The sequence below is a fragment of the Prionailurus bengalensis genome, chromosome C1, assembly GCF_016509475.1.
Source record: "Prionailurus bengalensis isolate Pbe53 chromosome C1, Fcat_Pben_1.1_paternal_pri, whole genome shotgun sequence".
Lineage (NCBI taxonomy): Eukaryota > Metazoa > Chordata > Mammalia > Carnivora > Felidae > Prionailurus > Prionailurus bengalensis.
This window is the reverse complement of record NC_057345.1, coordinates 75,461,508-75,474,999: the sequence shown is the minus strand read 5'-3', so window position 1 is coordinate 75,474,999 and position 13,492 is coordinate 75,461,508. Positions and strand designations below refer to the sequence as shown.

At 38.4% G+C, this 13,492-nt stretch overlaps 1 protein-coding gene across 1 annotated transcript in view; it reads left to right on the top strand.

Annotated features, from left to right (window-relative positions):
- Positions 1 to 12,657, top strand: part of GTF2B (general transcription factor IIB) — a 33,170-nt gene extending 20,513 nt beyond the window's left edge. The window contains exons 3-7 of the mRNA XM_043575513.1: positions 2,783 to 2,916; positions 6,785 to 6,931; positions 7,064 to 7,193; positions 9,647 to 9,928; positions 12,143 to 12,657. Of these exons, the coding sequence (XP_043431448.1) occupies positions 2,783 to 2,916; positions 6,785 to 6,931; positions 7,064 to 7,193; positions 9,647 to 9,928; positions 12,143 to 12,276 (827 nt within the window). The 3' untranslated portion in view covers positions 12,277 to 12,657. The remainder of the gene's footprint in view (positions 1 to 2,782; positions 2,917 to 6,784; positions 6,932 to 7,063; positions 7,194 to 9,646; positions 9,929 to 12,142) is intronic.
- Positions 12,658 to 13,492: the final 835 nt, after the last annotated feature.

The following is a 13,492-nucleotide window of genomic DNA, read 5'->3' as shown; positions in this document are numbered from 1 at the left end:
GTTTTGAGCAGTAAAATATAAAAAGAGGGAATGTCTCTTAGCACAAATCACAGATTGTTGAATGAGTCATGTAGATTGTTCCCACGTATGTGGAAAAATTACATCACTACCCGGTTCTGGCTTTTCTATTTATAATGTCCTAGGCCAACTCCCGCCACCCCCCTTTTTTCCCTAATCCATCTTGTCTTTCTAAAGGCAGTGCAAAGCAACCAATAAAAGAGACTCTTGGTAGGTTTTTGGGGGGCCAAAAGGAAAATGGTATGAAATAAAGTATTAGCCAAGATGTTTCATCTTTAGATTTCTAGAGAGACTTAAAAAGATGTGAGCATACCTACCTGCCTTTTCATATACCATGTTCTCTTCATTCATTCATTAAACAAATTAATGATGACATTTGAGTTTTTATTTGAACTTAGATTTTTGCAAGTAACTCCAGATATAAAGGCCATAGTTTTTTGTTATGTGCATGTTTGTGTATTTTTGTTTTTTGACTAGGAAAGTTAGATACACTTTTTTTTTCTTGAAAACATAGTGTGTGGAGACATCATAGTATCCCTTTAATTGTCAGATGCTATTAAAGGGGCTGACCTGTTTAAACAATCTTGTTTTGGTGTTTATGATGTGGATTTGGTGAACAGAGCTTTTCATGGAACAGGTACAATATGATCTAATTTTAATTTAAGGAAAAAACATACACATGAATTAAAAAGGCAGAAAGTATATATACCAAAATATTTACAGTGGCTTTCCCTAGTGTTGAGAATACAGGTAGTTTTGTTTTGCATACACACAGACACACACACACACACACACACATACACACACACACACACACACACATTTGTAAGCAGGCATTATTATAGTTCTGTTATGAAAAGGAAGAAAAGTCTTTTTAAATTGGTCTCTGAGATACAGGCCTTGTTTAGTTAGTATTGCAGTGAGACTTCAGTCCATTATTACAGGTTTTGTTACTTTCAGGTAAGTTTTTAAAATCTTAATTTATATAATTAGAATTGCTTCCCAAGTTTAGTGATGTTTATTTTTTTGAGAGGGAAGCAGAAAAATCCATCATGACAGTCCCATCCATTTAACCTTCTTTTTCTCTTATTTTGGGCCACCTGCTCAATCTCTCATCTCCTGAAGTTGCCTTATAAACTGATCTGCCTGCTTCTGCTTTCCTTGGCCATTCTTACTACATACGGGTAGGGCAGATGGGGACCCTTCCTCTCATCTCAGTTCCTTTGTAACAGGAAATAGTCCAAGTGATATCTGGTTACTCCCAAGTGTTTTGAGTGTTCAAAGAAATATAAATTATTCCAGGACCATCAGGAATGATTCTGTTGCACATTTACCTCCTTCCTTAAATAAAGCAGTAAGATTAGATTAAGATTACTATACTTGGTTCATAAGCATTTTAATTAATGTACTACATAGACAGTAGTTCAGAGGATTTAGCAGAGTTTACGTTGAGTTCCTTCCTTCTTTTCTCTTTGCTGTCCTTCTGGTCATATACCTGTAGCGGAGCACTCTGCTACTTTTAAAGTCTCAAAAGGAGGGAGATGTCAGAAGATGTGTCAAACTATTTTCATTTTCCTAGTAGTAGATAGCTAATATCAGGCACTCACCTTGAACTTTTTAATCACTTTACATGCATGTGCTGTACCTGTTTTGGCTTATTTAATCCTTATGATCTTTAGACTGTGAGGTTATTAGGGAGATTTAAAGCTGAGAAATGCCATGATTTGTCGAAGGCTAAGTGGCAAATGGTACAGTCCGTACTCGTAACCATTATACTAATTGACTGTCACCAGAAGCTCTTTTAATTGCTGAGTTAACTAATTTCTGCCATTTCTTTCTCCTTTCTCTTTAGGCAACAATGAAAATGGTCTGGTTCCTGCTCTCAGTTTTGTCACACTTGGGTGGAAAAGCTCGTGTTTTACAAATGCAGTATAGAACAGTCTTTGGGATCAGTTGCACATTTCCGTTCTAGTTGTGTCATCTTACACAAATTTTATTTCTAAAGTGGCAGTAAAAGTGGTACCTACCTTTATCAGGCTGGGAGGATTAAAAGAGAACATTTACACAGTGACTAGCGTGGGCAGCTGTTCAGTGGTAATAACTCTTGTCGCTGTGGAGATGTTATGAGCCACTGAGCATTCCCCCCAAAGCAGTGATCAACCAGATCTGTTCATATTTAGTTTCCTAGCGTGACCTATTTTACCACTGGCCCTTTGCTTAAAAAGAAAATACCTACCTGGCTTTCTTCTTACTAATTCTAGGCTTTACATTTTACTCTGTATAAATTATTTGGCCAGAAATATTTTTTTCATCTAGTAGTTACTAAAACATAAGTTTCAGCTTAGTTCTTTGCAAAACATTTCCCATGAAAGCTTAATAACTTTTTATATGAAACTGTGTGCATTAATACCATTGTGAAAAGTGCTTTCTGGTTTTTTCTATGTCCCTTGCAAATTTTGGTTTTGAATCACATTTATCTTTGTATCACATATGAATAGCTTTATTTTGCTGTGTGTGTTTATTTTGACTAATACTTTTTTCTTCCAAAAGTTAGAATATGACTAATCAAAGCATAATGTCTAAAAAGGGTTATTATTGGCCTGGCATCATAGTTAAAGGAACGCTTTAGGACAGATGTCTGAGACCTGATACTTAAGCTGGAGCCTGGATGTCCATGTTGAGATTTCCTAGGAATAAAAGCGCCTGAGTTGGGCATTAAAGAGTGTTCAGTAGATCCTATTTAGACTTGTGCTTGTATTTTTAGGTGACCGAGTTATTGACGTGGGGTCTGAATGGAGAACTTTCAGCAATGATAAAGCAACAAAAGATCCATCTCGAGTTGGAGACTCTCAGAATCCTCTACTGAGTGATGGAGATTTGTCAACCATGATTGGCAAGGTAATAAATCCGCTCAACAGGAAGTAGCAAGTATGGACTGACCAAAGACCTGGGGGTTTGGAAACGTTGCAAAAGTATCAGTCACTGCCCTGTGAGGAATCTTGACCTGAGAATGAGATTTACCAGTCATACTGTTGTGGAATGATTGTTCCCTTACACATATCTTCCACACACATCAAAATTAGTCTTTATATCTTAGGCCCTTATTTTCATGAAACACATTTTGCCCAAAAATTGAGTGTAGAATGATCTTTATGAGATCTTATTGATATGTTCCTTGAATATTATAAATGTCTTTTCTTTCCCCCCCCACATTACCTAAGATAATTGTAGGTCAGCATAGCCTGTTTTCTAATATTGGTGAATTTATGACCTACCTAAATGACATATAAAGCTTCACATTCGTCATCAGTGAAGTGAGAATAAGAGTACTTCATAGAAACATTGAGGGTTACGTGGGAACGTATTGTAAAGTGTTTATAACAACATGTAGTGTGTATTCAGTAAATGGTAGCTGCTGCTATTAGATAAGGCAGTAGTGTAATCTGTCTGGCAACCTGGCTCTTTTTTGCTCTTTTATCTGAATTGGAAGTAGTGGGGGCAATATTCAAGGAAACTAATCAAGTGATGCTGTTTCAGAACTTCATCTACACCACTGCATAGTCTATTTTAAGAAAGTGTTCTGAAAAGGCAAGTTATTAATTATTTTTTCATGCTCTATAAAGTACATATAAAATTGAAAAGTGGTGTAGGCTTTGAAAAAAGCTGATAGTATCTTAAGTAGGTGATTTCTGCATTTGCTTTAGCCTTACAGGCTGAGTAAAAAGCATACTGAGGACATTTTAAAATCTAGGATCGCAACTAATGGACACTGTAACTTCTTTTAGTGTTTGTTTTTTAATAGGAAATACATGACTCATACACAAATGTAAAAAGAACACAATAAATTTTCTCTTGACCCCCAAACTCAGTTCCCACCACAATCCTCTTTCCCTGTCAAAAACAGGATAACCACTATCACTAGTTTTCTCCTGTATCCTTTGACCGTTGTTTATACCTACCCTGCAGAAATTCTTAAGATGCTACATTTCTCATATACTGAATTTCTGTATGTATTTGGCAATATTTCTGGACATTCTGTTCTTTTCTCTGTCCTGGCCTAGTCAATCACATGTCACACCACACTGTGTTAATATCTAGTAGTCTTAGTTTTCCCTCGTTGCTCTTCTTTCTTAGCGTTTTCTTCACTAGTCTTTTCCATTTAAAGGTTAGGATCGCTTTGTTAAAAAAAAAGTTGGTATTTTCAGTGAGGTTTTGGTTAGACTTATTTGCAAGTTGACTTAGGGAAAGTAGACTTCTTCCTGTCCAGAAACATAGTATGCTTTTCCACTTCCTTAAGTCATGTGTGTCCTTCAGAGGATGTTTTCTTCATAAGGGTCTTGAATGTTTAAGTTGATTCCTAGATATTTATCTTTTTTGTTGTTTTGTATTGGCGCTTTTGTTTTTCATTGTCTTCTGTTTGGTTATACATATGAAGGCTATTGATTTCTATTCATTTTGACCTTGCCTCTAACGAATTCTATTATTTTTAGCAGTTTTACAGTGATTTTGAGTGTTGTAAGTATACAAAAAGACTATCTGCAAATCGTTTACCACTTCCTTCTCAAATTAGTACTTCTAACTTTTCTCTTGCCTAATTTTAAAATAATTACACCAGTATAGTTAATATAATTTTTGTCTAATTACATTATGTAATTATAATTACATTATATTGGCTAGTTTTCCTAGTACAGGGATACCTTAGAGATGCTGCGGGTTTGATTCCAGACCACCACAGTAACACAAATATTCCAATAGAGAGAGTCAAATGCTTTTTTGTAGCTTCCCAGTACATATACAATCATACTCAGGCTGTACTGTAGTCTATTAAGTATGCAGTAGCATTATGTAAAAAAAAAAAATGCATATACCTTAATTTAAAAATACTGTATTGCTAATAACCATAATGTGAGCTTTCAGCAAGTTACCACCTTATTGCTGGTACAGGGTCTTGCCTCGATGTTGATGGTTTCTGAAGGGTAGGTGACTGAAATTTTTTTTAAAGTTTATTTATTGATTTTGAGAGAACACGCATGTGCATGTGTGAGCAGGGGAGGGGTAGAGAGGGAGAGAGTGAGAATCTCAAGTAGGCTCTGTGCTGTCAGTATAGAACCCAGTGTGAGGCTTGATCCCATGGCCGTGAGTGAGATCATGACCTGAGCAGAAATAAAAGAGTCAGACATTTAACGGAGCCACCCAGATGTCCTGGCAATTTCTTAAAATGAGACAGTAATGAAGTTTGCTCTGTCAATTGACTATTCCTTTTCACAAGTGATTTCTCTGTAGCTTGTGATGCTGTTTGATAGTGTTTTACCCACAGTAGAACTTCTCTGAAAATTGGGAGTCAGTCCTCTCAAACCCTGCAGCTGCTTTATCAACTAAGTTTATGGAAGTCCTAGATGGCATCTTCTTCCAGTAGAAGGCTGTAAATCTGTTTGGTGTAGCCGTCTTCATGAATTCTCTTAGCTGGATCTTCTGGATAACTTGCTGCAGCTTCTACATCACCTGCTGCTTCACCTTGCACTTTCTGTACTATAGACAGCTTCTTCTCCTTAAACCTCATGAACCAACCTCTGCTAGCTTCCAGATTTCTCCTGCAGCATCCTCACCTCTCTCCGCCTTTATAGAAAGGAATACAGTTAGGGCCTTGCTCTGGATTAGGCTTTGGCTTAAGGGATTGTTGTGGCTGGTTTGACTTTCTGTGCAGACCTCTAAAACTTTCTCCACATTAGCAATACGGCTGTTGCGTTTTCTTATCATTGGTGTGTTCACTGGAGGAGCACTTTTAATTTTCTTCAAGAACTTTCCCTTTGCATTCACAACTTGGCTGTTTGGCACAAGAGGCCTGTCGTTTGGCCTGTCTCAGCTTTTGACATGCCTTCCTCACTACGCTTAACATTTCTAGCTTTTGATTTAAAACGAGAAACATAGGACTATTCCTTTGACTTGAACACGGAGAGGCCATTATGGGGTTGTTAATTAGCCTGATTTCAGTATTGTGTCTCAGGGAATAGGGAGGCCTGAGGAGAGGGAGAAAGGTGGGGGGACCAGCTGCTCAGTGGCGCAGTGAGAACATGCAGATTTATTAAGTTTCCCGTCTTAGAAGTGTGCAGTTTGTGGAGTCCCAAAACAATTACGAGAGTAACATCAAAGATCACTGCACAGATCACCATAATGAATAAGTTTGAAATATTGCAAGAATGTGACATAGAGATCTGGAATCAGCAAATGCTGTTGGAAAAATGGTGCCAAGAGACTTGATCAATGTAGGGTTGCTACAAACCTTCAATTTGTTAACAACCACCACCACCACCACCCCAACAACAAAATACGGTCTCTGCTAAATGCAGTAAAGTGAAGCACAGTAAAACAGAGCATGCCTTTTTTCTCCATTAATCATTGTTCTGGCCTAAGCCTGGAGGAGTGATTTTCTAATAAGCACCACCCACTCATTTGTAGTATTTTGCGAGTTCTTCTCGAGAAATGGCTTTTGAATTTTGTTTGCCTGCCTTTATAGCACCTTTGGAGAAGATCCTTCAATTTTTCTCCTTAGGTCTGTTAATGTGACAGTTTGTGTTATTGGCTTCTCTCACAGATACTCATTTAAACCATCTTGACCTGGTATTTGTTCTACTAAGGAATAGGGAGGAGGCACAGGGTAGATTTCTTGGGCATATGGAGTCAGATCATGTAAGTTATGTTTTCTTAGAAATGTCTGTTCATTCTTTGAAAACTTTTTTGCATAAAGTTATAAAACTTTGTTTTACAGGGTACAGGAGCTGCAAGTTTTGATGAATTTGGCAATTCTAAGTACCAAAATCGGAGAACAATGAGTAGTTCTGATCGGGCAATGATGAATGCTTTCAAAGAAATCACTACTATGGCAGACAGAATCAACCTCCCTCGAAATATAGTTGTAAGTTCTTGTCTGTCTCCTTTAAGCCATTCTGGCATTGACTTAGCATAATTTAATGAACATATGAAATTTTGATATTGCAACTAATTAAATGGCCTAGAGTTAATTAAACTTCGTTTCTTTGCTTTAAAGGATCGAACAAATAATTTATTCAAGCAAGTGTATGAACAGAAGAGCCTGAAGGGAAGAGCTAATGATGCCATAGCTTCCGCTTGTCTCTATATTGCCTGTAGACAAGAAGGGGTTCCTAGGACATTTAAAGGTAAGTTTTTATTAAAAATTTTTTTTTTCAACGTTTATTTATTTTTGGGACAGAGAGAGACAGAGCATGAACAGGGGAGGGGCAGAGAGAGAGGGAGACACAGAATCGGAAACAGGCTCCAGGCTCTGAGCCATCAGCCCAGAGCCTGACGCAGGGCTCGAACTCACAGACCGCAAGATCGTGACCTGGCTGAAGTCGGACGCTTAACCGACTGTGCCACCCAGGCGCCCCTAAAGGTAAGTTTTTAGTTGCGGAGATAAAAATGTTTTCTATGTTAAAGTAACAGACCGAAGTCAGGGAGCTTTGACACTACGTAGCTGAGTCATGTCTTCCTGGTTACCTCCAGTAGTCCATCTTTGTATCATTTCCAGACGCCTCTTATTTTGTTCCTTGACAGAAGATCTTAGCCATGTTCTTTTCCAGCTGTTTTAGTCATTCTAGTCCACGTAAGCTCCGTGTTCTTTGCTCGTGAGATCTTCTGACTGACTTCATCTTGTGGGCTTTGAGGCCTGGCTTCGTAGGCCAGAGTAAGCCTTTGTTACCAAGCGTGTACCCTTGATGCATGGAAAACCATTTCCACTCCTAGCACAGGTCTCTACAGGTGAGGGAATCAGGCCTTAGAAAACATTCTCGAGTTTTACAATTTGCACTTTTACACTTAAGCTGGAGGCTTTGGGAGAACTCGTATTTTTGTTCAGTTTGTAGTCACGAATACATGACAGCCTGTTGGCTGTGACGCTCACACTGACTTGCCCTCCAGAGTTCGTTTTAGCTTAAGATTTTCATTACCTTTCATTCATCAGTGAGTACTTTACGATGCGGCAGTGGTTTTTATCATCATCATCGTTTTTGTTATTACAACTAAAACGAAGGCTTTTGGTCTGAAAGTGTTTGGTAGTTTAGTATTTAGAATAACAGGGTCGAATATGTGATCCCATGTTATTATGCCTATAATCCCAGGGGTTGCATGTACATGTGACATTGGGTAGCTTGAGAAGTACTCTTTAGCTTTGAGGTTTTATTTCCATGATAGACATACTTCTTATAACAGATTAATACATAAATATCAACAAAGTTTGGATTAGTAGAAGAAACTTGTTTGAATTGAAATTTCAGAGAAGTTAATATTTGGAGATATTAAGAACCTACATTTAACTTGTTTGAAAGACTTCTTTACAGCTAAAGTAAAAATGGTATGTTATATACCATGCATGTGTATATATATACATCATCTATACTATATATGAGTTTTGGGTGGACAGTATTATACATTTGACCCTTGAACAACACGAATTTGAACTGTGTGCATCCACTTATACACTGATTTTTTTTTATATAGTACTGTAGTTGCTCTTATAATATCCTTAATATTTTCTTTAGCTTACTTTATTATAAAAACAGTCTAGAATACGTACACGAAATCAATGTTGACTGTTATCGATAAGGCTTCCTGTCGATAATACACTATTGGTAGTTAAGTTTTGGGGGAATAAAGAGTTCTCTTGGAGCTGTGACTGTGCTGGGGGTTGGCACCCCCTAACCCGAGTTGTTCAGGGGTCAGCTGTAATTTGACGTCTGTAATCACTATGAAGTAATCACTAAAAGTCTAGTTACCATCCATCATCAGACAGTTGCCTCTCTTCACTTGTTTTGTCTACTCCCCAAGTCCTTTCTCCTCTGGTAATCGCCAGTGTGCTGTCTGTATCCATGAGTTTTTGTTTCATTTGTCTGTTTGTTTTGGTTTTTTTGGATTCCACTTACAAGGGAAATCATTTGTCTTTCTCGGGCTCATTTCACTTAGCATAATACCCCCTAGATCCATCCATGTTGTTGCAAATGACAAGATTTCATTCTATTTTTATGGCTGAGTAGTATCCATCGTGTTTATATAGCACCTCTTCATCCATCTCTCCACTGATGGACATTTGGATAGTTTCCATTTCTTGCCTTTTGTAAATAATGTTGCATTGAACATAGGGGTGCATATATCTTTTTGAATCAGTGTCTTAGTATTCTTTGTATGAATACCCAGAAGTGGAATAGCTGGATCATACGGTTTTTCTGTTCTTAGTGTTTTGAGGGGCTCCATAGTGGCACCAATTTACATTCCCACCAACAGTGCATGAGGGTTTCCTTTCCCCCACATCTTCCCTAAGACTTGCTATTTCTTGTCTTTTTGAAAATAGCCATTCTGACCAGCAAGTGCTGATATCTCATTGTGGTTTTGATTTGCATTTTCCTATGATTAGTGATGTCGAGCATCTTTTCATATGCCTGTTGGCCATCCACATGTTGTCTTTGGAAAAGTATCTATTCAGATCCCCTGCCCATTTTTTAATCAGGCCATTTAAAGCATAATTGCATTTTTGCAAATAGAATATATTTTATAATCAGAAATGATTTTTTAGTGAACCATATGACTTATGTGGATTTAAATTTTTTTTTTTTTTCAGAAATATGTGCCGTGTCACGAATTTCTAAGAAAGAAATCGGTCGATGCTTTAAACTTATTTTGAAAGCTCTAGAAACCAGTGTGGATTTGATTACAACCGGGGACTTCATGTCCAGGTTTTGTTCCAACCTTTGTCTTCCTAAACAAGTACAGATGGCAGCTACACACATAGCCCGTAAAGCTGTGGAATTGGACTTGGTTCCTGGAAGGAGCCCGATATCTGTGGCGGCGGCAGCCATTTACATGGCCTCACAGGCCTCCGCTGAGAAGAGGACCCAAAAAGGTAGGATTCTTTCTCAGGAAGGGCAGTGATGAAACTGAAGTTTTAGTGTGTCATTGTATTTCCATTTTAGGTACAAAGCAGGTAAATATCCCAAACCCACATTTAAGAGGTAGTTTCTTAGAGTCAAAACTGACAAGCAAAATACTAGATTTTCTTAAGTGGCTCATAAACAAAAATATTTGTGGATACACATACATACTCTGTGTATGACATGCTTTGTTCCCATTCACTTTAAGTATTGAGTTTGTCCATTTTTCATTTCTAGAAGTTGTTTTTGTCCCACCTAAACATTATTTTGAATAGTTCTTTTTTTCCCTCAAAACATAACCAAAATTTTTTATATCTTGAGAGGTGGGGGCCATGCCTGTTTCCTGCTGTCCGGCGTGGCCTGCACAGCTCGGCACATGGGAAATTTGTGCTGATCGGCAGCTGTAACATTCCTCGAAGCCTCTTCTCTTTCTCCTTTCATATGTTACTCACTTTCTTAGTGAAGATCCTGATAGAAGTAGTTCAGCCTTCTAAAGCCAGTTTTTTTTTTGTTTTGTTTTGTTTTTGTTTTTTTTTTTTTTTTTATTTTTTTTTCCAACGTTTATTTATTTTTGGGACAGAGAGAGACAGCACATGAACGGGGGAGGGGCAGAGAGAGAGGGAGACACAGAATCGGAAACAGGCTCCAGGCTCCGAGCCATCAGCCCAGAGCCTGATGTGGGGCTCGAACTCACGGACCGCGAGATCGTGACCTGGCTGAAGTCAGACGCTTAACTGACTGCACCACCCAGGCGCCCCCTAAAGCCAGTTTTGAGTTTACTGTCATAGGGGAACTTTCAAACAGAAGTCCTAAGTGAATTTCTTTACAAGCATGTATTCATCAGTTACTTCTCTGATCCTCAAAAAGATGCATAAAGAAAAAGGAGCAGTCAGTTCAAAATTGAAAAGGTAGCGAAATTCCTTGCTGCGATGACTGTACTACCCTACTCAGAACAGCCTTTCGCCTCAGCTTAGGCTGTATGTTTCTATATTAATAAAAGTAATACATCACATAGAAGAATGATTAGAAGGAAGCCAACCATTGGTTATCTATTCCCTTTGGCCTCCAGTCATATTTTTAAGGAAATTTTGAGTCTTCTGGTAAAATTGAGAAGTTGAAGCGAAGCAGATTGTCCTTACCTTTATTCCTACTTGTAAAGTTTGTTCTAATCAACACAGAAATATTGATCTTGGCACTTTGTGCTGCTTGTGTTTTACATGAAGTTCTTTGTTTTTAAGGCCCCTTTCTTCCCTTCCCAGCGGCCAGTTGGCGTTCACTGGTATCTGTGTCTAGAGGATAAGAAACTTAAAATTAGCTCGTTGCACAGTGATGGCAGGCATCCACACTGAAAACTCGTAAAACCTTATGATTTGAACTGTGGAAAGGTTACGGTAAAATGAGTTTGTTTTAAAGCCTGTCTTTTAAAACTCCATTTTGTTTATTTATAACCCAATACTTGTCAAGTGGCAGTCCTCTGGGACTTTTTAATAAAAAGGAAGAAAGATGACAATGACTTTGAAGGGTAAACGTGGATCTACTGTGCACTAGAAATACTCGTGAGCTCCCTGTGCTCAGTGTTCTGTGTTTGCAAGAGTGGAAGCTTCCCATTGTGCTAGAACATACAGCTGTATCAAGTAGCTGTGTACTATCTGAAGTACGAAGTAGACAGAAGAGGTTGTGGAACCATTTCTAGTACGATTCCCTTTTAGCTTGAACCTTTTAACCAGAGAACCTCTTAACAGAATTAACTAGAAGTTAATTAGAAGAGGAACTTTCAAAAATAGCAATGATGAAGTGAGTTTCTTCATAAGAATGTATTCATGGGTTACTCCCGGGATCCTCAGAAAGACTTCCTGTCTTTCTAGATACTAGATCCTATGGCTAGTATAATAGTTACCGCTCATGGTGCTGTGCCCTGGGCATTGTTCCAATGTTTTACATCTAGTGAATCTTTTCCTACTATGACAGCCTTTGAGGTAATAAGGGCTCCTACCTCATTATTGTTACTAACTATAGCCCTCCATTCTGCCTCTTCGTATGGACTTCCATCGTCAGGTTTTAAAAATCAACATTTCCCGTTTTCTCACTGTGGCTTTTATATTACCGGATCTCACAAACTGGAGTGCAGGTAGTGGAAGGGAGATAGGATGGAAGTTATCCTTAATATGTTGATTTCCGTCTTTTAGAAATTGGAGATATTGCTGGTGTCGCTGATGTTACAATCAGACAGTCCTACAGGCTGATCTATCCTCGAGCTCCAGATCTGTTTCCTACAGACTTCAAATTTGACACCCCTGTGGACAAACTACCACAGCTGTAAATCGAGGCAGCTGATGTCAAACTCCTGTGAACACTGAACTCGGCCTGTTGTACATAGCCTATACCAAGTGCTGGATTGAGCCTTTCTTTAATAAGGAAAAACAAAAGACATGGTACGCATTCCAGGGCTAAATATTAATTGCTTGGCATTCTGTATGTATATACTAGTGAAACATATTTAATGATTTAAATTTCTTATTGAATTTGCTTTCTTTTGTAGCAACCTAGGAAACTGTATTTTGGAAGATATTTGAATTTATGTAATTCTTGAATAAAACGTTTTTCAAAACTAAAGTTTTTGTTATAATTACATGTTACATGTAATTTATAATATAATTACAAATAATGCATATCATTGCAGCTAATAAAGCTGATAGAGGTTCTTGTTTTGTTTTTTTCCATTTATAGATTTAGGTGTTTTTTTGTATAACAAAGTCAGAGGTTTGGGGAACCACTTTTGACATCAAGAACATCGGGGGGCCTGTGTGAATTATTAACTGTACATATAGAACAGTAAGAAGTGAACTGGACCTTGAAAGGCACTGGCTTGAGAGATATAAAAACATTCTTGTGTTTTTCCTCAGTGAGCTTATGGAGCAGAGAAGATGAAATCTGTTGGCCTACCAACATCAATTTTTGGATGTTACCATTTCGTAACTATTCTTACTTACTGATATAAAGAATATTTAAAATGGAGGTTATTGGGCCTCGGAATGTCTGGTAATTTTTCTAGTAAGCACGCCCCCTGTAGGTGATTGGGATATGAAGGTGTTCATTGTAAGCAAAGACCAATAAAATGTTGCCCTTTTACCAACTAGTTTACAAGGGGACTTGAATCCATGCTAGACACACACCACTGTAGACCGCACTGCCTCAGAGCAGGTGTAAGGTTCTGACACGTAACGAGCTTAGCACTGGGTTAGAAGTACGTCTCCTGTTGCAGCCTAGTAGGGGGATTCAGACTCTAGTCCAAAAAGGGGCTTGCGCCTCTAGAGGATCAGACCTTCTCTTGTTTCTGTTGGCCACGGAATGGGGATGACTGCTGGGCCAGGAAGACAAATGCTGTTTCTCCCTTACACAAAATCTGTGACACGCAAACGGCACTACTCAAATCCGGGGGAGAACACCAAAGAAGTCAACGCAAGAACACTCACCAAATACAGGATCGCAAGGCTCGTGAGGACTCCAGGCAGAACTCATCCCACCCAGCACGAAAC